Here is a 21,411-nt window from a genome sequence, read left to right as displayed (position 1 = left end):
CTCTGGTTCCCAGAAGTTCTCCGCCCATTCCCAGAAAAGACATGAATATTCCTCCCCTTGTTTTCAATGCAAAACATCTTCATTAAAGATGCCCTATATCTGTGACTTCCCAGCACTCACAAGCTGAGCAGTTGGTTTGTGAGCCATGCTCCCACTTCTCGATTCCATGGCCGTTAAATCAAGCCTGCACTGCTTGATGCTCACTCTCAGTTTTGCATACTGACTTTGCAGCACCGAACAGAGAATAATACCTCATTCTTTTTCTTGAGAGGACCAGCTTTGTCAGTAACAGAGACAGGAAGGTGGGCACAGTGAGTCTGATCTTTGTTCCAAAAGAAACAGAGCCTTTGGAGGTTTAATAGCAGAGAGGGCCACGTGATGTCTTAAAACATCTCTGGGTGTAGTTGGAGGAGAGATTCCGGGGCCCAAAGAGGAGTGGGGATATCTGTTAGGACAAACCTACAGCAGTGTCCAGAGAAGGGCTGCTGGTGGCCTGGTGGGAGAGAGGGTTGCATTTGAAATGGAAAGAAGTTACTGTATTTGGAATATCCTTTGGAGTCGACTCCGCAGGACTTGGAGGGGATTGATGTGGTGGGTGAGAGAGGTGACTAGGGTGGTCCGGCTGTCTGACTTCCTAACTGGCTATCCAGGGTGGATGGTGATGGCTTTTACTGAGCTAGGGTGGAACTCCTCTTCTCCAGAGCATTTCAGAGCCCTGCTGGTCACTTGTCACACCATGGGTTAGAAAACAAGGTCCCTCCTCCTGTGTTTCAGGATCCTCATCTCCTCCAGGTGTGGATAAAACAGGTAAACACTTAGCACAGCAGCTGGTTCTCAACAAATGATAGCTGCCTGCTGGACCCCCTGCCTCTGAGTCACTCTTGCAGAGCTGTTGGCCTCTTGAGACCTGTCACAAGCTGACACTCTTACTTCCTTGTGGGGGCATCTGGGACTCCGCTGAGGTGGGGACATTTTGTCTCAACCTTGAACCTCCTCATCTTTGTCTTGCAAGATGGAGCAAGAGAGGACGAGAGCTGGTGCTCAGCAGAGGTTGTGCTTTTACAGGCAAGAGAGCAGGTGCCTTGGATCTGAAGCCAGGGGAACTGGCCCTCCTCTAAACCAGCTGTGTGACCAGAGGCAAGTCTCTTTTCCTCTCCAGACCTCAGTTTACCTAACTATAAAATGGGGTGGGGCACAGGACTGGAGACTGCCTCTGAACCCTTCTCTCTCCAAATCTCTGCAATTTTTTTTTTTTAGACGGAGTCTCACTCTGTTGCCCCAGGCTGGAGTGCAGTGGCGTGATCTCGGCTCACTGCAAGCTCCGCCTCCCGGATTCACGCCATTCTCCTGCCTCAGCCTCCCGAGTCACTGGGACTACAGGCGTCCGCCACCACGCCCTGCTAACTTTTTGTATTTTTAGTAGAGACGGGGTTTCACCGTGTTAGCCAGGATGGTCTCAATCTCCTGACCTTGTGATCCGCCCGCCTTGGCCTCCCAAAATGCTGGGATTACAGGCGTGAGCCACCGCGCCCGGCCAAATCTCTGCATTTTTGTTTATGCTCAAAGGAACATGGGTGGAGGCTGGGACCACCTTCCTCCTCAGGGTCAAATCCTGGGCCATTGCCCAAGCCCCAGCCCACTCATTCCATCTGTTTCAAACTCTTGCCACAGTCACCTTTTGGGGATGGACACCTCCACTTTGTCTTTCTGACCTACCTGTCACAGGAGCCTTCCATGGGCTCTAGCTAGTCCAGCCTTTTCTCCTCCTGCCTGGGAGGCTCATGGCAGGCTGCCCCCTCCTGCCCAAGCTCGTGCCATTCCCAACCAGGAACACTGCTTCCTCTCTGTCTCCCCTGTGGAATCCTCAGCTTGATCCACGGCAGTGAAATCTCCCTCTGAGTTCCTCCTTCCCAGAATCCCCAGAGTCCCTGGGGTCCCCACTGGCGACCTTGCATGTTCATCTAGAGCACATTTCTCTACCCTTTCCTTACCTGGTTTTCAGACTTTCTGTTGCCCATAGCAGGTTTCTCAATTGGTTGCGGGCTTCATGCAGCCAACACAGACTTTCTACATCCCTCTCCCCCAGGGCCTTAGACTGAAAGTGTTGTATTAGGTGTTGGGAGACACACCCAAGCCATTCTCTCCCGTGGGAAGACTCAAGGAAGACACTGGAAAACCCGGACCTTGACTTCCTAGGAGGATCCCCAGCTTTCACCTGGGGATTTCTTTCTTTGGCCCCGTTCAACTACAAATCTGGGGCCGCCTTGCCCTCTCCCCACCTTCTGGCCCAGACTCTGAGGTATGCTCCCATGTCCCCTTTTCCTAACAAAGCCTTCCTCAGTGGAAGAGAGCTTGGACACACAATACTTGCCAATAAAAGCAACCATTGTAGCCCCAGGGAAGGGGGTGGGGGTAAAGAAACAGGGAGAGGTTTTGCTCTCTGCTTGCCAAGGCTGGCTCCAGGGAAGGCCGCAGCCCACGGCTGGTGAGGAAGGCTGCTGGGGCCCCAGCTGTGACCTGCCCCTCATGACTTGCTCTCCTTGAGGCAGGAAGAAAGGGGTGGAATGGAGCTGAGGCCCCTGAGTTTTCTAGGGGAGTCTCTCTGAGATGGCCCCACAGCAGAAAAGGGGCAATCTTTATTCCATGACTTTTTCCTTCTGTCCCACAGGGTCCCCACTCTGCCCCTTGGAAAACTGAGACCCTGAGAAGGGAAGCCATTTTATCCTGAGATCATTTGGTGGGCTTGGGTTTGCAGAGGGCCAGAGCTGTGAAGCTCCAGCCTGGTTATCTCCCAGCCTCTCCTCTCTCTCTCTTTCTTTCTCTCTTTTTTCTATCTCTCTCTCTCTCACACACACACCCTCTAACTTTCTTGCTCCGTCAGTCCTCACACACAGAATCCTGTCTGGACCTTGACTTTGCATGTCTTTTTTTTTTTTTTTTTTTTTTTTTTTTTTTGAGACAGAGTATTGCTGGGTCACCCAGGTTAGGGTACAGTGGTGTGATCTCAGCTCACTGCAGCCTCAACCTCTCAGGCTCAAGCAATCCTTCCACCTCAGCCTCCCAAAGTGTTGGGACTACAGGCCTGAGCCACTGCACCCAGCCAACACACATCTTAAAAGACCAGAAAGAGGAGAAAGAGGAACTCTATTCTTCCCGAATTTAATATAGATCAATTTGGTTGTGGCATTTCCAAATAACTGGATGCTCTGATGTAGCTTGGAATGCTTGGAAGATAATATACTTTAGCTTTCTGAACCTGCTTCTTAAATGCACCAGTCCTCCAAAACCTTGGCATCATTTCCAAGATTCTTTATTCCATGGTTATTACAAAAAAAAAAATCTCCTTCCACAACTCCCACCCCTGGATTGCTTGAAATATAGTTTATTTGCAAGTTATTAGTTACATATTTACAGAGTAAAGCAAGAGCATGGATCTTCTGTTGGGTTGTTTGTACTGACTCCTGACCTGGTCTCAACACATTGCAAGACCAGCATCAAGCGCTCATCTCTGACTCTTGGTTCTTTCCACCTTGGGATGCCACAGTTGCTACTGGCATCAGGGATGGAAGTGGAGGACAGTTATCACTTACTGAGCATCTATTATGTGCCATAGTTAACACCTATTTCACAGATGAGGCAACTGCGGTTCAGAGCTAGGATTTCAATCAGGGCTGTCTGACTCTGAAGCCAGGGTTCTCTCCTCACAGGCTCAGCCCTGCTCTTGGCTAGGACCACAGGTTAGTGGTGCACCCTGGCCTGGTGTCTGGAAAACGGGTAGATCCAAGGGGTCGATGGTTAGTGAGGGCATCAAGACCATAGTGAAAGAAAGAGGGAGGCTCCCTCCACCGGGAGGCTCACTGTCCACCACAGCCCCAAATGCAGCCGGACACCCCTTTAGCCTCCTGGATCTGGAACAGAAACAGAGAGCAGGCCCTGCGGCCAAGAAAGGGGGCGGAGCAGCCATAGAAAGCGGATTCGGGCCACCACTCAGGGAGCCCAGGCGTCTGAGGGGACAATCGCTCCGTGCGCCAGGAGCCCCTGCTCTGGCTCCGCGTGGCACTTCCGATCCCCGGCCACAGGCAGCTGCACTCCCCAGCCGCGCGCCCCGCCCCCGGGCGCCCGGCGCCCCAGCTCCGACCTGCGCCCGGCCCCGCCCCGCCCCGTGTGCCCACCCCCGGCCCGCCCCGCCGCCCCCTCGCCCGGCTCCCGCGGAGTCCCGGAGCGTCACTGCGCGGGCGGGCTGACCGACCCACCGGCAGTTGGCACCGGGGGCGCTGGCGCGTCAGCGGCTCCGCTCTCCAGCCTGCAGCCTCGCGCTCCCGGAGCCAGCGGTCCAGGCGGCGGCGCCGCGCAGGGGACCCGGAACCGGCGGGAGGGAGGCTGCTAGGCGGGGAGGCGGCAGCGGCGGCGGCGGCGGCGGCGGCGGGAGCCGGCCGGTGCTCCCACAGCCCGGGGCGCACCCTAGCCTCGCCGCCCTCAGCCTGGGACTTCGGGCTTGGGCGCTTGCCCAGCCCGCTTCTCAGCGCGGCCACATGGCTCCACTCCGCGCGCTGCTATCTTGCCTGCTGCCTTTGCACTGTGCGCTTTGCGCCGCCGCGGGCAGCCGGACCCCAGGTGCGTGCGGGTTGGGCGCGCGGGGGCCCGTGGGGCCCGGGGTGCTCGCGGTCAGGGTGGCCCAAGGTTGCTCCAGTTACCCGGTCAGGGTTCCCGCGGGTGGGAGGCAGTGTGCACACTCTGGGCTGATTTGCTCTCTTTTCTTCCCCTGTGCCACAGCACTGTCCAGTGATTTCTCTCCATTTCTAGCACTAGAAGTAGACAGAGACCCCAGGAGAGAATTTGGGATCATCGAGTCTCTTCTTAGGAGCAGCGTGTCTGTCTCTTTGTCTCTCTGTGTTTCTTCTTTCCCCCCTTTCCCAGTTTGTTTCTCTGTCCTGTGTGTCTTTCTCGTTCAGTGTCTTCTCTGTCTCCAACTTGTGTGAGCATGGGTGCAAGGTGTGTGTGTGTGTGTGTGTGTGACTGTTACATACCCAGAATAAGGCTAACAGGTGATTGCCTCCTACTGCAGAGCGTACAGGGCAGTCATGCTCCTGCACAGAAACACACATCCTTCCACTGCCCCCAACCTAGCATTGTCAAACGCTGCGGACACAGGCCTCTTGCATACAAACCAGATACACTCCACTCCTGCCCTGCAGCATGGGGTACCCTCCTGGTGGCTCTGAACATGGGGAGGAGTCTCTGGTCATTTCCAGGCAGGGTGCCTCCTTTTCTGTGAGCCTTGTTCATGCGCCAGAGTGGGTCCCCTCTTGCAGCAGTCTTGGGGGTCCTCTGCTATAATGGGGATGAAACTAGAACTGTGGGCATGGGGAATTTTCAGGAAACACCACTTTCTATGTTTTATCAGTGACGTGAACTGGGGAGACGAGAGGTAGAGCTGTGTGGAAATGAAAATTCCTCCCAAACTCGCATTCATGAATCACCAGGCCTGGAAGCCAGGGAGCTGTCATTCCTGCCCAGCCTGGCTGGGCTCAAGGAGAGCTGTGTGAGGATGGGCCTGCTGGCATGTGGCCTGGAGCATGGGGCCATGACCTCACAGTTAATTCAGCCCAAGTGGGCAGGTCATCCCCTGTATATCCTTTTATTTTGGAAGATCTATATTTATCCAGTTTGGGGCTCGGCCATACAGAAATCTCAATGGCCCCTGTCCTGCTTTAAAAAGTTTTCTTTCTAACCTTGGAAAAATAGAGAACTGGGCATTCCCTCCCTCCCCTCTGCAGCCCCACCTTCTCCTTGACACGCGCCCACGGTCCCCTGGGTTTCTAGGTGTGTTTGTTTTGCCAGCTGCGTTCTTGGAAGCTTGGGGAGGAGGGCCCTACCCCAGCCTGGGGTGGTGACTTCAGCACGCTGCGGAGTTTGGGCAGATCTGCCCTTCCCTTTATTTGCCCTGTTGGCTTTTGGGGAATTTTAGTCCTTTTCTGGGCAGAGTCCAAGGTTGGAAGTCTTGTCGCTAGTGACCAGGCTCTGTCTGGTATCATTTGCTTTCTTCTGCTAAGTTTAAAAAGGACCTGGGGGCTACAGGGAGTGATATTTGCACAAAGTACCTGCACATCCTTCATCCAAGTGTAGGAATCCTGGAGCTCAGGAAGCAATGGATGGAAAATGGGTGAACTCGGGCTAATGGGGCCATCTAAGGGTGACACTCAGGGTTCCTATCCCTCCCTGCCCTAGTGGGATTTCCGACTTCTCCTTACCTCTGCACTGACTGCATTGAAGTGACTCTTTGTTTACCTCCGACAGAGCTGCACCTCTCTGGAAAGCTCAGTGACTATGGTGTGACAGTGCCCTGCAGCACAGACTTTCGGGGACGCTTCCTCTCCCACGTGGTGTCTGGCCCAGCAGCAGCCTCTGCAGAGAGCATGGTAGTGGACACGCCACCCACACTACCACGACACTCCAGTCACCTCCGGGTGGCTCGCAGCCCTCTGCACCCAGGAGGGACCCTGTGGCATGGCAGGGCGGGGCGCCACTCCCTCTACTTCAATGTCACTGTTTTCGGGAAGGAACTGCACCTGCGCCTGTGGCCCAATCGGAGGTTGATAGTGCCAGGAGCTTCAGTGGAGTGGCAGGAGGATTTTCGGGAGCTGTTCCGGCAGCCCTTACGGCAGGAGTGTGTGTACACTGGAGGTGTCACTGGAATGCCTGGGGCAGCTGTTGCCATCAGCAACTGTGACGGATTGGTAAGGGATGAGACTTTCATTAAGTTGCATCCTCCCCCTCCTGTGCCCCGCTCAGGTGGTTTTGAGATTGCTATGGGCATGTTTTGCAGTCTGGGCCAAGGCAGGGGTGGTGCTGCCTTCCTGAGGGAGTGCCGCCTGCCCCCACGGGCCACTAGGTTCACGCTCTGCCAGTTGTGAAGTGGCCGAGTTGGGATGGTGCCTTTATCATGCCCACCCCGTGGCTTTTTCTCCCGTCACCCTCCATGGACCCCCCTGGATCACAAGCTGTCTGGCTGGTATCTCTGAGTGTAGAGAAACACCGGGGTGAGGAAGCCAGGCTCTGGAGTCTGACTGCTGGGGTTGGAATTGTGGCTGAGCCGCTGCCTAGCTGTGAGGATTTGGACGAGTTCACCTCTCTGTGGTTCTTTCCCTTGTTTATTTTGCACACATTTACTGTTCTAGGTGCTGGGGGTACGGTGGTGCCTGAGGCAGACGTGGCTTCTGCTCTCCTGGAGCTGACCCGCGGGTGTTAAGGATGTGGCCTGCCTAACTGGGCAGTGCACTGGAGGCTGCCCCTGCCTGGCTCATGGTGCGGGCACAGTTAGTGGCTGCTATTATGTCCTATAACATTGTGATGTCATGTCCTTCCTCTTCTCCTCCCTGTCTCTCCTCCCAGAGCCAGCCTGCTCTTTCCTGGCTGCTCTGTGTGGCCCCTCTCCTAGGACCCTCACTGCTTCCACACTGCTTCCCAGAGTCTGGGACACCTCTGCTGGTTGGCTCCACATTGCAAACCAGAAAGCCATGGGGGGCGCTGTCTTTCTTGCCCCCACCTGGGGCTGGCTCTCGTTCCCCTCGCTGCTCCTCCTCAGTGTGCAGGCCCTTGTGAGCTGGCACAGCAGCCTCAGGGTCCTGTTCGGCGGCTCTTCCCTGCCCCAGAGACACCAGATGTGAGCTGATGGATCCCAGGAAGAGGCCTGCTTGCTCCTCTGCCCTCCAGCTTTGAGACCGAGAACATTTGAGATGGGGAGGGCTTGTGGGTTCCTTCCTCACTGACAGGGCGGGGAGCATTTGTCACCATCGTCCCACGTGTAGGAGAAGTCTTACCTGCTGATTTCATGGCTGCCTCTGTCTAAACCGGCGCTTTCCACCTTTTATCATGATGTACCCCTAAATGTTTTAGACATTTCCCCCCTAATCATCAGTCCACCTCAGGATGAGGTGGGTATTTTTTTGTTGTTGTTGTTTGTTTGTTTTGTTTTTTTAGAGGTGGATTTTCACTATGTTGTCCAGGCTGGAGTGCAGTGGCTATTCACAGGCACAAACACAAGGTACTGCAGACTTGAACTCCCGGCCTCCAGCCATCCTCCTGCCTCCGCATCCCAGGAGCTGGGGCTATAGGTGCATGTCACTGTGCCTGGCTTTCCTCACGCAATTTTAATACCACAGATATACTGAAGATCTGTTTCTACACTGTATATCTATCTGGGCTTTATATGTTTTTACCTTCCCCAGAATCAATTTTCACCCCATTGAAGGTGATAGGGCCCTCATGGAGAGGGCTTATCTACATGGTAATTGGTTTTCATAGTTGAGCATGCGGTAGAATCACCTGAGCACCTTGTCAGGGGTGCAGAATCTGCCTCTCGGGGGAGGGACCAGGATCTGATCGACACCAAACTCTGCAGGTGAACTGACGCAAAAGTTCCTGAGAGCGGGCTTTGAGAAAGCAGATTGTCAGAGCAGCTGGGGGAGCCTAAGGCCTTGTCAGGTGTCCGGGCTAAGCCTCCGCTGCCAGCCCACTTTGGCTCTGTGGCTCTGTGCCACAGGGGCCCTTGGCCACTCCGCTGGCTAGAGCTATGCCATGGCCACAAGTTTTGGTTGAGAATCCCAAGTGATGTCAGGAATCATCCAGGGATACAGTATCCATGCAGATAGAGAGACAGAAAGTGCTGGTGCAAGCCAGCAGCTGAACTGAATTAGATGGTGAATTCCTTCTAAAGTCATCACACAGGTAGGCCGTAAGCTCCTCAGTGACAGGGCTAGGGCTCCTGCTTCTCTGACTGCCCTCCTGAAGTGAGGCACAGAGGAGATGTTTAATATGCTGAGAACCTAAACTAAGGATGACTGTCACTGACAATAAGTAACTCCCCACCCCCTTTGCATCCTGAAAACCTCCCTTGTCATTGAACCAGCTTAGCAGCCTGTTGACAAGTAGTAACTGACCGCTAGGTGCCACAGGGATCAGGGCCATGAAGGGCCCTGAGCTAGCACTCCTGAAGCACGAGCACATGGCTCCATGGTGTAGCGTATATGGTGACAAGTCATCATGCTCTGGTTTTGGGGGCTGGCAGATGGTGGAGGTGGGGCTGTTCAGTGGGGCTGGGGCTGGACATTCCTCAGAGGGTGTTGCTGATTTTCGGTGGCCTCTGAGTCAATGTTCTTCTTAGCAGTGTGACCTTGGGCAAGTCACCCCCCATTTCTGAGCTTTACTCTTCTCATTTGTCCAAAGAGGGGCTATGCTTGATGTTCCCTGGAAGATGGGAATCGATTCTGTGTGGCATTTGCTGAAGCGGGATCGGGTCTCAGAGGCTGTCCAGGTACAGGCTTCGGGAGGCTTGCTCTGTAGCTGGTACAGAACTGAGGCTCCAGGAATTGGCTTTCCTGGGTCCCCCGCCCCTTGGTGAGGGGCAGAAATGGACTTTACTGGGCTGAGCTTCAGGCTGGACCACAACATGTACCCTGGCTGTTTCCAGAGGCCAGTCCTCCAGTCCAGTATCTGGACGCCTCCCCCTCCAGGCCCTGGGAGTGGTACTCCCTGACTGCCTTCCACTGGGGCTGCCAGCACAGAGGTCACCCCAGGCTGGGATTCCTTGACTTTCCGCCCACTCCAAGAAACTGCTCTGTGTCCCATGACAGCAAGGGGCTGTGTCCCAGTGACCCAGCTGAGCTCACCTTTGGACTCAAAGGCCATGGTGTAGCATTTCTGATGATAAGATTGAATTCTGCATCTTTACATGGTCTCTGGATTTTAATCCCATATTCTCTAACATCTCAAATGCCAAAGTCATTCATTTCAAAAAATATGTACTGAGTGCTGACCATGGACAAGGTCCACAGGGAGATCATAAAAAAAGAAAGTGACACAGATAATGACAGCAACAGTAACCAGTCCTTCCTTTGGCCTAGACACAGCATGCATGTGTGTATGGGCTTTTATTAACTCCATCCATCTGTAGATGAGGAAACTGAGTCATAGGCGGAGATACGAAGAACAGATAGCTTCCATTAGCACAGGACTTTATAGTTTACAAAACTCTTTCGCTTCCTTCAATCTTGTGAAGTGTGTTTGCAGATATTGTTATTACTCCTGCTTTGCAAAGAGTCAGGTCCCTGTCCTCGAGGAACTTGGGTGCCATGCAGGGGGAAACCTACCAGTAGTTTCAACATTCACCTGGTTTTCTAGAACACAGTGGGGATGGGTGCTCAGTAAATGAGAGTGATTGTTTTCTTTAATGTCAGATAAGGTGACATTTGAACTGGGCTTTGAAGGATGAGTAGAAGTTTGCTGGGGCCAGAGGGTGGGGAGGGCCCCCTGGGCAGGGGGAAGAGCTTGAGCAGGCTAGCGATGGTTGGACAGAGGAAGGAGCACCATGTCAGGTGGGGCTGGGGAGTGGACACTAGAAGACACGCTGGGCAGGGGGGCTTGGTCTCACCTTGAAGGAAGGGTAGGATGGAAGAGGGGGTGTGGGGCAGGGATGCGGCAGCTTGCTCTCTTGAAGAGGCTGGGCTGGGAGTTGAGAGATGTGGCTATGTGTTTCTGAGCAAGCTGGCCTCTTCTCTGGGCCTCAGTTGCCACGTTGGTGCATTAAGGAAGCTGGAATGAGTAAGCTCAGACCCATTCCAGCTCTGGCATTGGTGCTTTGTGGCATGGGGCTGACCTTGCTGGAGTTTGGAACCAGGACTCAGGCCCCTGTAAACCTGTAGTTGGCGGCTCCCTCCTGCACTGCGGTTAATTCATGCCTAACAGTGGGGTATGGGATACTTCATCTTACTTCCCACCCACTGTTCTGGAGGGCCTTCTGTGTGTCCTAGCTGTGGGAGGGGAAAGAGAAAGATTTAGGAATGAAAAAGCAGGGCCCTTGCCCTGGAGGAGCTCATAGGCTAATGGGGACCCAGATATAAAAGCAAACTTGAGAATCTGGTGAGAGGCAGCAGGAGAAGGACCCGTTTAGTTTGGTTAGGGCACCTAGGAAGGCTCCCCGGAGGAGGTAGCAATTGCTCAAGACTGTTCAGACATTGTAAACTTGAAAGATAGTGCCAGGCTCCTGACCGGCAGAAAGAATGACCCAGCCAGTCCTGAGGATATTCAGGGGCAGGAAATAAGGGATGTGGGGGCGGGGCCTGGTCCTGCCTGCAAAGTGCTTCCTCTGGGGTTGGGAGCAGCGAGCTTGGGATGTTGTTAGACTTGAGAGTCCCAGACTGGGAATGTGTCCAGGTATCAGCAGTGACCTGATGGGCCACTCTTCAGAGCCACTAACACTCTGCACCTGGGAGGAACATGGGGTGGGGACCAGTTCTTTGTGGATCCTGGAGAAGTTGTGGCGTGCAAGGATGGGGTCGGCAGAGTGGGGTCCCTGCTTCTAAGCAGAGCTGCATGCTCACTCTGCCCGTCTAGAATCCAGGCCACCAGCCTCCTGAAGGGTTGCTTCTCCTACGGCCCTCTCTGCCTCCCTAGGTCCTGGGGCCTGATGCCCTGTGACGGGGTGATGGGGGCTTGGCTGCACCGTGTTTCCCCCTTTGCCTTCAGTGCCTCTGTGAGTCAGGGCCTGGCGCGGAAGCAGCCACACGTGTAAGATTTGTCACCATCTGGTTCTGTTTTCCACTCTCTGCAGATCTTGCATTTTTGATGGGTTATACGGAGTAGACCCTGGCAGACGGCTTTGGGAGGGATGGGGGAGGCTGCATCCCAGCCCAGCTGCTCACCACTGAACACGTCACAGAAGCTCTTTGAGCACCTCCCTTTTGTCTTTAAAATGGGACTACAGTGTAATGTAGGGTGGGGCTGGGGGAGTTGAGAACTTCAGGGTAAGGGGCCTCTTTATGGGAGGCTGAAAATATTCCAAAATGATGGCAGTGGTTACACAATTCTGTGAATATACTAAAAACAATTACAATATGCACTTTAAGTGGGTGAATTATATGGTATGTTATATCTCAACAAACCTATTACTGGCTGGGTACGGTGGCTCATGACTGTAATCCCAGCACTTTGGGAGGCTGAGGCGGGTGGATCACCTGAGGTCGGGAGTTCGAGACCAGCCTGGCCAACATGGAGAAACCCCGCCTCCGCTAAAAATACAAAATTAGCCGGGTGTGGTGGGGATGTCTGTAACCCCAGCTACTCAGGAGGCTGAGGCGGGAGAATTGCTTGAGGCGGAGGTTGCAGTGAGCCAAGATTGCGCCATTGCACTCCAGCCTGGGCAACAAGAATGAAACTCTGTCTCAAAAAATAAATAAATAAATAAAATAAAATAAAATAAAATAAATAAACCTGTTACTAAAAGCACCTGGCCTATGGAAGGGCCCCATGAAAGGTGGTGTTCGTAATTCCAAGGAAATAGTCTAGGTTGGGGGAAAGAGCAGGATGTGCTCACTACAGCTCAGACAGCTGTGAGAACTTGAGCGAGCGTCTTCATCTCGCTGTGCTTAAATTCCTCATCTGTAGGAAGGGCAGAGGAACAGCTGTCTATGAGGTTGTTCAGAGGACTAAATGAGATAACGCAAAGTGCAGGACGTGGTTTATGGCAGGGCCTTAAAAAATGGATAAAAGTCTGCAACCTCCGCCTCCTGGGTTCAAGTGATTCTCCTGTCTCAGCCTCCTGAGCAGTTGGGACTACAGGCATGCACCACCGTGCCCAGCTAGTTTTTTTATTTTTAGTACAGTCAGAGTTTCACCATGTTGGCCCCACTGGTCTCAAAATCCTGACCTCAGCCTCGGCTGATCCACCTGCCTCGGCCTCCCAAAGTGCTGGGATTACAGGCATGAGCCACTGCACCTGGCCAATCATGATTACTTTGTAACAGTAACTATTAATAATGATAAATATTACAAATACCATCAGAGTCCCTTTACTGCAATGATATATAGATCACTGGTGTTATCCCCTTGGCTAGGTCCTGGGGATGCGGGGATGAAACTCAGCCCCCTGCCCCTGTACTCCAGGAGCCCACGGTTTAAAGGGGAGGCTGAACTGCGCAGTAGACAGTAAAAAGCAACACAGACCATACTAAGCTTCGGTGATTTGTGGGAATACAGGGAAGCATAGTGCATACCAGGGGTGGCTTGGAGGTGAGTACTGAGAAGGAGGGGTGCTCAGGAAAGGCTTCCAGGGTAGGGGACATTTGGGCTGGGTTTTAAAGGATCAGTAGGAGTTTTCAAAGCCATGGAGTGAAAATTGTAGTCATTCTGTAGGGAAGGAAATCCTGTGTCTCTGCAGGATTCAGGAAATGGCAGGTCATTTCAGACCTCCATAGGAGATGGGGAGTGGTGAAAATGTCAACCTCACCACGGAGCTTGGCCTTTTTCCTGCTATCATGGGGAGCCATGGAGGTTTGTAAACAGGAGTCACATCAGTGTTTGAGAAAGCCACTCATCCTTCCAGCTCGATGCTGGTGCACAGCAGACTTGTCTGTGGCTTTTTGGTCTCCTGCGCCAAACAGCTGTCCTTGCCCCGGGGGCTGCTCTTGACTGGCTGGATGAGTGAGTAGGCGTCCTGGGGGCGCCTTGGGAAGCCACAGTCAGCTCCACATTCCAGCTTGTTTTGGAGGTGTGGAGTGTGGAGGCTTGGAGTCTCACTGTGACCGACCCCCTCCCAGACACCCAGCAGGCTTGTCCCCTTACATCTTGACCTGCAGGCCTCCTGCCCTCACACGTGTGTGCCTAAAGACCCTGGGAGGGGCAGGGGGCACCAAAGCGTTGTGTCTGACCCCACGTTGGTACAGGCCTTGCTGCCTTGCTGACCTGCCTCTCTAGCCTTATGGGCTCCAGCTTACAGACTACTGTCCCCACCCCTGCCCTGCCTAGGCTGGCCTGCTCTCGCCTCACTTTTCAGCCCCCTGCCTTTGCTGTGCTGTTCACACCTTCCCTGTCCCCTCACTTGATGTATCGCCCATTTCAACTACCAGTTCCTAGAAATCAGAGACTGTGTTAAATGTGTGCATTTCCTGGAGCATTGAGCATAAGGCTGGGCCCCTGGGTTGGAGGGGCAGGAGGTGGAAATTTCAGATGCACCCGGAGTAAGTAGGTAACAGAAGAAAGAGAAGAGGACCGGGTAGTCATAGGGATGGTGGGATTATGGCAGACGGGAGAGGAGCTGCCCACTCCTGTGCCACTCTGATATTGTAAGAGCTTTGAGTATTTTAGGAGAAATGGGAAATATGGATTTTTAGGTTTACTTTACTTTTTAATAAGTGTTCTAATTCTTAAGCCATTGTATGAACCAAACCCAGCAAGGCAGTTAGCTGGAGGCCTTGGGTTGCTTGTGAGCTCAGCAGCACGTGCTGGGGTGAGTGTGACCCTGGAACCAGACCGCCTGGACTGAAATCTCAGCTCTGCCTGTTACATGCTGTGACCCTGGGCAGTTAGCTCGCCTCTGTGTGGTTCGGTTTTCTCATCTGTAAAGTGGGGATCATAATAGTAATCACTTCATAGAGTTGTCATGTGTGTAAAGGGCATAGTGCAGTCCCCCGTACACTCAGCTATTGCTATTACATGGTGTGGATTACTGGTTGGTTGAGTCTACCAGGTCTGAGGGGATGGCAGCAGGAAAGAAGAAGTCAAGAGCACCCCATTTACCATCGTGCCGAACACGGTGAAACCCCGTCTCTACTAAAAATACAAAAACATTAGCCGGGCATGGTGGCAGGTGCCTGTAGTCCCAGCTCTCGGGAGGCTGAGGCAGGAGAATGGTGTGAACCCAGGAGGCAGAGCTTGCAATAAGCCAAGATCAGGCCACTGCACTCCAGCCTGGGCGACAGAGCGAGACTAACAAGAAGAGCATCCCATTTTCTGGCTTCCACTCCCAGAGGTGTCTCTGAGTTTTCAGTGGGGCACACACTGAAGTGGGGGGCTGGTCCTGGCCTCAAGCCTGTTAGTTTTCTCAGGGTGCACCTTGCTTCTCCCTCAGTTTGCTGCTGGCCCTGAACATTTCCACTTGTAGTTCCCAGAGGCGCAGGGCAGGGTGTGGTCACCTGTGTGTCCTCGTGACCCAGCACCGGGTCTGCTGGACAACCGTCTAGGTGAGGAGGCATAAACTCTTGTTTTTGTGTTTTTAACCCCAGTTAGATGAGGGGACAGCATCTGTCATCCTCTCCGTGGCTGTCTGGCCATCTGCTCCTAGGCCAGAGGTGGTGACCGCTGAGGCACGCACACTGCCATTTGCCCTCCTGTGCCCTGGCAGGCCCTGCAGGCCTGCTGTGGCACGCTGTCCCCGGGCCTCAGACCCCCCTGCACGTGCTCACACAGTCACTCTCCGCAGTCACTCTCCATGGTCACTCTCCGCGGGCCTCAGATCCCCCTGCACGTGCTCATGCAGTCACTCTCCGCGGGCCTCAGATCCCCCTGCACGTGCTCACGCAGTCACTCTCTGCAGTCACTCTCCGCGGGCCTCAGATCCGTCTGCACGTGCTCATGCAGTCACTTTCCTCGGGCTCAGATCCCCCTGCACGTGCTCACGCAGTCACTCTCCATGGTCACTCTCCGCGGGCCTCAGATCCCCCTGCACGTGCTCACGCAGTCACTCTCCGCGGGCCTACCGGGCGTGCAGGGGAAACCCATTTACCTCCCCGCCCTCAGCACTGCCTTCGTGAGCAAGTCTCTGTCTTCAGGGTGCACACCCTCTCTGAGAGTGCGAGCTGGTTTCTCATGTTTGCCACTTAGATAACCCAGTTTACTGGGAAATACTGGGTACCTCTTGGCAATTTGTGTTTGCAGCACACAAAACAAGAAAGGGACTCTTTGGAGAGAAAGGGGGCTTTTCCTGACCCGCCTGCCAGGGTGACTGTGGGTCTTCAGTGTGGAGAGAGGAAGTCACTGCTTCCTGATGGTGGCAATGTGAGGGCCTGGAGGACACAGAAGGACTGTAGTATGCATGGGAGTGTCTTGACCCCAGCCAAATCTCAGGAGGCGGGCAGCACAGGCTCTCCTGGGGAAATAGGCAGGGTGGGGAAACTGAGTAACCATCAGTTCTCATTCTTGTGTAACAAACCAGTCTAAAACTTGGAACTGAAAATAACATTGTGTCCTTCCTCATAACTCTGTGGGTGGGCTGGGAGGTTCCTCCACTGCCTGCTCCCAGCCCTGTTCACTTGGCTGTGCTCCGCTGAAGGGTGAGCTGGGCTGGAAGGCCCAAGCTGGCTTCTTTTACATGACCAACATAGTGCTGGCTGTTGGCCGGGCGGCCTCAGTTCTCTCTGTGGTCAGTCATCCTCCAGTAGGCAGTCTCAGGGTAGCATTCCAAGAGGGTGAAGGTGGAAGCTGGAAAACCCCTTGAGGCCTAGCCTTGGGAGTTGTATGTATTAGTTCATTCTTGCGCTGCTATAAAGAAATAACTGGGGCCGGGTGTGGTGGCTCACGCCTGTAATCCCAGCACTTTGGGAGGCTGAGGCAGGTGGATCATGAGGTCAGGAGATTGAGACCATCCTGGCTAACACAGTGAAACCCCGTCTCTACTAAAAATACAAAAACTTAGCCAGGCATAGTGGCGGGCACCTGTAGTCCCAGCTGCTCGGGAGGCTGAGGCAGGAGAATGGTGTGAACCCGGGAGGCGGAGCTTGCAGTGAGCTGGGATCTCACCACTGCACTCCAGCCTGGGCGACAAAGCGAGACTCCGTCTCAAAAAAAAAAAAAAAAAAAAAGAAATAACTGGGGCTGGGTAATTTAGAAAGAAAAAAGGTTTAATCAGCTCACAGTTCTGCAGGTTGTACAGGAAGCATAGCGGCTTCCACTTCTGAGGAGGCCTCAGGAAGCTTCTAATCACAGCAGAAGGCAAAGGGGAGCAAAGTATCTCACATGGCGGGAGGAAGACAGAAAGGAGGGGGATGCTACACACTTTTAAACAACCAGATCTCACTCACTGTCACAGTAACAGCCAAGAAGGTGGTGCTAAACCATTCATGGGAAACTGACTCTGTGATTCAGTCACCCCCTAGCAGGCCCCACCACCAACATTAGGGATTACAATTTGAAATGAGATTTGGTGGGGACACAGATCCAAACCATATCGTGGCATAAGGTCACTTCTGCACATTCTGCTGGTCAGTGCAAGCCATAAAGCTGGACAAAATTTTCCAAGAGTGGGGAAATGGACTCTTCCATTTGAGGGAAGGAGTGGTAAAGTCTCATTGTAAAAAGACTGTGTACAGAAACAAGAGGACTGAATGCAGCCATCTTTGCAAACATTCTTCCACATTGCTCCTAGGCAAGTGATTTGACATCTCTAAGCCTCGGTTTATGTATCTGTAAAGTGGGTGTCCCTACCTCATAGTTTTGCGGGTTAGAAATTATGCACTTAAAGTGCTGCCACAGTGCCTGGAACAATAAAAGTTAGCATTTCTTCTTCTTATTGCTGATGTCTTAGGGTAAATAAGGAAACTGAGGCAGGATCCACAGCAGGTGTGTCTCTAGCTCTCTGGGCGCCCATGCCAGGGCTCTTCCCCCTGCTTTCCAGAGGCCCCCTCCTGTCTGGGCTGCTGTCTGTGTGAGTGGAGGCCCAGGGCCTGGGTCCTGGGTCCTGGGTGGTTTTCCAGTCCTCCAGCCAGTCTGATCTTGCAGTTTTACCTCCCTTGTCTCCTCATGACCATGCCTCACTGTCTGCCTTGGATTAATAACTTATTTATGATATGGAATAAAAGCCAGACATCACCTCACTGCGGCTCCTCCAGAGCAGAGCTGGCCTCCCATTCCAGCAAGGGCTGGTTTTATTTTTCTTCCTCTGTGTCTTCAGGCACTGGCTGGGGGGAAGGCGGCTGGGGGCTGTTCAGCAAGCTGGTGAGAGTGATGGCTGTGCTTGCCTCTGCATCTGCCTCCCAGCCCCAGGGTGGTACAGGCCCAGGGTGGTACAGGCCCAGGGTGGTACAGCCCCAGGGTGGTACAGGCCCAGGGTGGGCTCTCAGTGAGGGTCCAGGAGATTCCACATTCCCAGGCACTGCAATGGAAAGTTCCCAAACCATCCACCAGGCCCAGCATTCCATTTTCAGCATGTGGGTCTTGCCCTGCTTTCAAAGCCCTAAAAACAACAACAGTGATAATATTTACCTGCTGCTTCATCCTTAGCAACACTAAGGAGGTCCCTGTCAACATAAGCTCAGGCGCTTGCAGATACCCTTGTGTTATGAAAACCTACATGGATCCCAGCTCAGCGTAATTTCCACCATTCACCCTGACTTTGGCCTGAGTTGGAGACAGCTGTGGCTGGAAGAGGCTTTGGGGGCTTCTAGCTCCCTCTTCATTTTCCAGCAGAGAAAGCTGAGGCTCAAGTTGGGGAGGAGATCCAGGGTCATGGAGTAGCAGGTGAGTGTCAGGTGTCAGGGCGCACAAGGACCAAGGTTCCTTCCTCCCAGGCAATGTTCCTCCCACAGTTCCAGGCAGCCTCTCCTGTCAGTGGAAAGACCAAGTGTATGTGAACAGAGCCTCAAGGTCGTAAACTGTGTGCTGTTCCCTGATACGATAGCTGTGGCAACAGCTTCAGCATGATGAATGCTAAAAGTGATTGGTCTAATGGTGGTGGGGGGTGAAGGGGCTGGGGGCACTGCGTAGAGGTGTTTATGAGGCTCCCACTGTGATGGGGAGGGCTGCTCAACTTCTCATGTCATTGTCTTCCCTGAAACTGGGAGGCCAACTAAGAAAAACAGATGTCAATGGCCCAGTTAGTGGGATTTGATGCTCGAATGGAACCTTCTGGTGTTTCTCAGACTCAAGCCACCAGTGCTGCTGTTTTATCCATTTTCAACATATTGGAGGGGGAGAGGGCTGCTGTTATGTACACATTACTCGTCATGGAACATTTAAAAACCCTGCAGTCTAATTTTCTTCTGCTTTCAGTAACACGGCTGATGGGGCAGTAGAACAGGCCCCTTTTTAGAGAAATGTCTGGAGGTGAGATCGTTTGTTAGGACCAGGTTGGTCTGAATGCAAACTCTGTTCCCAACGGGTGGCTGAAGGCCTTTGTCAGCCTTTGCTTTTAAGCCAGCCACATATTTACACCTTTGGTCTGTCCAGAAACAGCCTGTCACTTTCCCCTCCAAGCCACACTCACCCCCCAGGCAGAGGTTCACATCCACCCCTCAAGGCTGGCAGGGGTCCACACTCAGAGTTAGCTCCTCCAGTCCGAAGAGGCCTGTGTTCCACAGCCTGGCCTACTGCTGGCCTGGGTGCATCGTGCCTTTGAGATGTTGTCACTTCATAATTCATAGTCCCTGCATAGGGAGATGCTAGGTAAAATATGCTGTCCCCTAATCCACGGCCACAATTTTGGGGAGGTGGACCTCTCACAAGGGTGGTATGCCCAAGGGAGTTTGTTTTAAGGCCTGACCCAAAGGATGCTTGTTTAGCATGGTTTCATTCCAGAGTCAGCTGCACAGCATCAACCGGTTCATCCCCCTGAAGCTCATGTCTAGAAGAGGGAAAGAGATACTGGGACAGGGACAGAGCACCTGCCAAGAGCCGCTGCCACGGAGCACAGAGGAGGGAGCAGTGATGGGGTGGCCTTTGAGCTGAGTGAAAGGGGCATTCCCAGTGGGGTGCACAGCAGGGGCGAAGGCACGGAGGCCCGTGGGAACCATGGCTCTGGTACAGAACCGATCCTGTGTGGCTCCAGTGTGGGGATTTTTGTTGCTGGTAATTCTAAAAGGGAAACAAACACAGCATAATAAGAATAACCACCACTGGGGTGGTGTGAGCCACCTCCTGTCTCTCCCAGATGGTGGCATTCGCTTCCCTGCACTCCCTTGCCCCTGCAATCTCTTCGCCAACAGCGGCCCGGGCACTCCTGTTACAATCCGAGTCCTCCGTGGTTCGCGGCACTCCTCAGGGAGAAGCCAACCAGTCCCCGGGCCGCCATTGCTCCTCCTCACTGCCTTCCCTGAAGGGAACATTCCTCCCCAGGGACTGCCAGGGCCTGCCCCTCAGACCCCTCAGGCTTTCACTCGAATGTCACCTTCGGACGTCCTCCCTGGCAACCGTATTCACAGTTTCAAGCTCCAATCCTTTCTCTTCGCCATGGCTCCTTCCACTTGGTATGTCACATATTTCTAGTTATTTACTGCCTGTCTCCACCCTGCTATAGAACGTTAGCTCCATGCAAAGAGGAATTTTTGTCTGTATCCCCAGCACCTAGATCAGGGGCTTCTCAGTCACCATCTGATGAATGAATGAGTGAATATGTGCTATTGCAGGCAATGGTTTAGGAGAAGCAAGTTACAGAGACATAGGTGAACATGCGAAGGGAGGGGGTCTGGTGGCTGCAGTGTGGGCATTTGTGTTGCTAGTGCCTGGCAGGTGAACTGTCAGAGTGGGGCCAAATCTGGAACCTGTGCTAGTGGTGCTGGTCCCTGGGCAGGGTTAAGTATAGGACTGTACCACCTGTCTGGGGTCTTCTGGCCAATTGTGCTTCATCTGCTCCTTCCACCCTTTGCAGAGGAGACTGGCCAGTGATACCTGGAGGATCATTGTGTCATTAGGAGTCACTCGTGGGGCTAGAGCTAGCCTGGCATTCTCCTGTGCTCACCTACATTCCGGAGGGAACCTGTCTCTCGGCCACTGCCAAGCCCCTCATCAGTGGCTCATTACAGACCAGGCTGAGTATCAGATGCAGTGATAAACATTTACGTGCGTGGTCTCACGTGGCAGACATGGTTTAAAACTAGTCAGCGACCCCCTGGGCCAGGCTGCTGTAGGGTTCATTCAGAGGGGAGGCCTCGCTGGGACAGTGACCTGTCGGGCCCTCTCTTGGGCCTGCTTTCCCAAGAGAAAAGCAGTAGGTGCTACACCTACTGCCAAGGGTGTAGCACCTTTCCTGGTGCTGCTCACCATCAGCTGGTGTGCGTCTGAGCAGCAGGGTTCAAACTGTAAGGCCTCCACGCAGGGTGCTGTTCCTCCACTCAGGGCCTGGCAGCCACACCGCCTGCTGGCACTTGAGGGCTGCTTCCTGTCTCCTCATCCCGGAGCCATGGCTGCTGCCAGCACTCAGGGCCAAGCAGTGGCCAGGCAGAGCTCCTTTGCCGAGCTTGGTGGGCTATGGTGGTGACAGAGAGGGAAGCCTCAGAGCCGTGTGGCTCCTGGGCACTGGGGAATGGAATCTGAGGGCGGCTGCCGGCCTGGCAAGGTCTGCTCTGAGTCTGGATGGGCTCCAGAGTGAGGGGTTTGCAGCAGAAGGCAGTCTCTGAGCACCTACAGGTCCTGCCTCTGGGCCAGGACATCTGCCGGTTGGCAAGGGAAGAGGAGTAGAAATAAAAAGTGACCACTCCTCCTTTAAGAACTTCAAGCTTTTGGTTGGGCACGGTGGCTCACGCCTGTAATCCTAGCACTTTGGGAGGCCAAGGTGGGCGGATCCCTTGAGGTCAGGGGTTCAGTTGGTCATGGCCAACATGGTGAAACCCCGCGTCTGCTAAAAATACAAAAAATTAGCTGGGTGTGGAT

The 21,411-nt window shown here is 53.7% G+C and overlaps 3 protein-coding genes across 4 annotated transcripts in view; 1 reads left to right on the top strand and 2 right to left on the bottom strand.

Annotated features, from left to right (window-relative positions):
• Positions 1-12,923, bottom strand: part of PPA1 (inorganic pyrophosphatase 1) — a 478,362-nt gene extending 465,439 nt beyond the window's left edge. The window contains exon 1 of the mRNA XM_050803669.1: positions 12,919-12,923. The gene's annotated coding sequence lies outside the window, so the exon portion shown is untranslated. The remainder of the gene's footprint in view (positions 1-12,918) is intronic.
• SAR1A (secretion associated Ras related GTPase 1A) overlaps positions 1-21,411 on the bottom strand; it is a 537,387-nt gene that overhangs the window by 515,527 nt on the left and 449 nt on the right. The window lies entirely within an intron of this gene.
• ADAMTS14 (ADAM metallopeptidase with thrombospondin type 1 motif 14) overlaps positions 4,227-21,411 on the top strand; it is an 88,532-nt gene continuing 71,347 nt past the window's right edge. For both annotated transcript variants that reach the window (XM_050803596.1, XM_050803595.1), the window contains exons 1-2: positions 4,227-4,614; positions 6,298-6,737. In XM_050803596.1, coding sequence (XP_050659553.1) covers positions 4,533-4,614; positions 6,298-6,737 — 522 coding nt within the window. In that variant the 5' untranslated portion in view covers positions 4,227-4,532. The remainder of the gene's footprint in view (positions 4,615-6,297; positions 6,738-21,411) is intronic.

This window comes from Macaca thibetana, chromosome 9 (assembly GCF_024542745.1).
Source record: "Macaca thibetana thibetana isolate TM-01 chromosome 9, ASM2454274v1, whole genome shotgun sequence".
NCBI lineage: Eukaryota > Metazoa > Chordata > Mammalia > Primates > Cercopithecidae > Macaca > Macaca thibetana.
The sequence above is the reverse complement of the archived record's forward strand: the minus strand, read 5'-3'. Positions and strand labels throughout refer to the sequence as shown.